The sequence below is a fragment of the Nestor notabilis genome, unplaced genomic scaffold (assembly GCF_000696875.1).
Source record: "Nestor notabilis isolate BGI_N333 unplaced genomic scaffold, ASM69687v1 scaffold15002, whole genome shotgun sequence".
Classification (NCBI taxonomy): Eukaryota; Metazoa; Chordata; class Aves; order Psittaciformes; family Psittacidae; genus Nestor; species Nestor notabilis.
In genome coordinates, this window is record NW_009919818.1 from 8,631 (window position 1) to 10,155 (window position 1,525).

Below are 1,525 nucleotides of genomic sequence, written 5' to 3' on the forward strand. Positions count from 1 at the left end.
TCCACACCTGTGAGTTGGTTGCTGTGTTTTCTATTTCTGCACATTACGGTCCTGTTGTTGTAATTGGTTTACTTCTCACAAATACAGAAAAAAGGGGAATTGGTAATGTGGATTTTTGGGTACTTCAAGTTTAATTTTTTTGTAAGTGACTTAATACATTTTGGCTTATAAGATCAAATAGAGATGGTATATCTGAGGTAAAGGTTTTATTAAATTTTTATATCCTGTTTTGATATTTTTATTATTTACGAGATAATTAAAGGGACGATTAAACATATAACACAAAATTTGTTTTTAGAAGTGGTAGGACAGGAAGCTAGGAATAAAAGTTTTTTAGTTGTATATAAATTTAAAGCATTGACTGGAAGCAATTTTGTTTAGGGAAACTTCTATTACAGTGTAAACACTGCAAGATAGTACTGGTGCATGGAAATTGATCCTGTGTTAAGTCTTACGTTGAAGCAGCATAATTCAGCCTGTAAAAATTTATTCAGCCTCCCTCCTTTGCCTTGGAGAAGACATTTCTGTGTGCATGAGGGCTTAGAGGTGGTGGTGTAGCTGCAGCTTGTTACTGTCTCTGTTTAGAACTATGCTAACAGCCATAAGCAGCTGCCGTCACACCCTTGTGGTCTGCAAAGGGCAAAAAAAAGGATGTTACTGTACTGTTTTGTGCCACGAAAAAACTCAGATAATCAGTTGTCAGCGTTTAGTGTCTGCAAGTTATGACATTAAATAAGCTGCAAGCAAGGTGAAAGAATAAGTCCAAGTTTAAAAAAGTCTGTTGTTCCAACATCGTAATGGTAATAAAAGTAACAAAGGTGTAAAAATGTGGAAGCTCTTTTCCTGAAGCAGACTTCCTGTTTTGGCTCTTCTCACCTCAGTAACATCAGCTGCACTGAATAAGGAGAGGGAGTTTTGATGAATGTCTTTCCCTTTTGCATTGTAGGAAGATGCAGGATGTGCCATTGTTGCCCTCTTTGGATTATGAGAAGCTGAAGAAAGATTTGATTACAGGGAATGATCGTCTCAAGGCCTTCTTACTGCAGGCTCTGCGCTGGGTAAGGGAGAGGGCTTCTGTAGAAAAGAGATATGTCCTTTCTGTAGGAATGTGGAATTAAAACCTGTTTTGCAAGCAGGATGTTTGTCATCATAGGCAACTTCTCTCATTGTTGATGAAGCTTGCTAAGGTTCTTGAGATGATGAAGAAAACCCAGGTAGTAGGTATCTATTTGTAGCTGTGTCGTCCTCATCTGAGGAAAGCCAAATAGGAATTCCTGGGATCTTCAGTGGAAGTAATTTCTGATGTGTTTTCAAAGAAATTTCACAGCAGCTTCTTTTTAACATGTATTGCCCTGGTTTAGACTTATGTAAATATTGCTGTATCCCAGAAATACCTGACTCTAATCACCAGTTTTCCTTTATAGTTGAAATATTCTAGAAGAGCCTGCCTTTTGGTTGACTTGGATCATGTAATGATATTTCAGAAAAATTAAAGGTGACAACAGGAAGTTACATTTTCCTGCTG

At 37.4% G+C, this 1,525-nt stretch overlaps 1 protein-coding gene across 1 annotated transcript in view; it reads left to right on the forward strand.

Annotated features, from left to right (window-relative positions):
- The window catches only part of LOC104402518 (lisH domain-containing protein ARMC9-like), a gene marked incomplete at its 5' end in the record, with an annotated part of 42,889 nt that overhangs the window by 7,610 nt on the left and 33,754 nt on the right, over positions 1-1,525 (forward strand). The window contains one exon of the mRNA XM_010010408.1: positions 947-1,058. Within this exon, the coding sequence (XP_010008710.1) occupies positions 947-1,058 (112 nt within the window). The remainder of the gene's footprint in view (positions 1-946; positions 1,059-1,525) is intronic.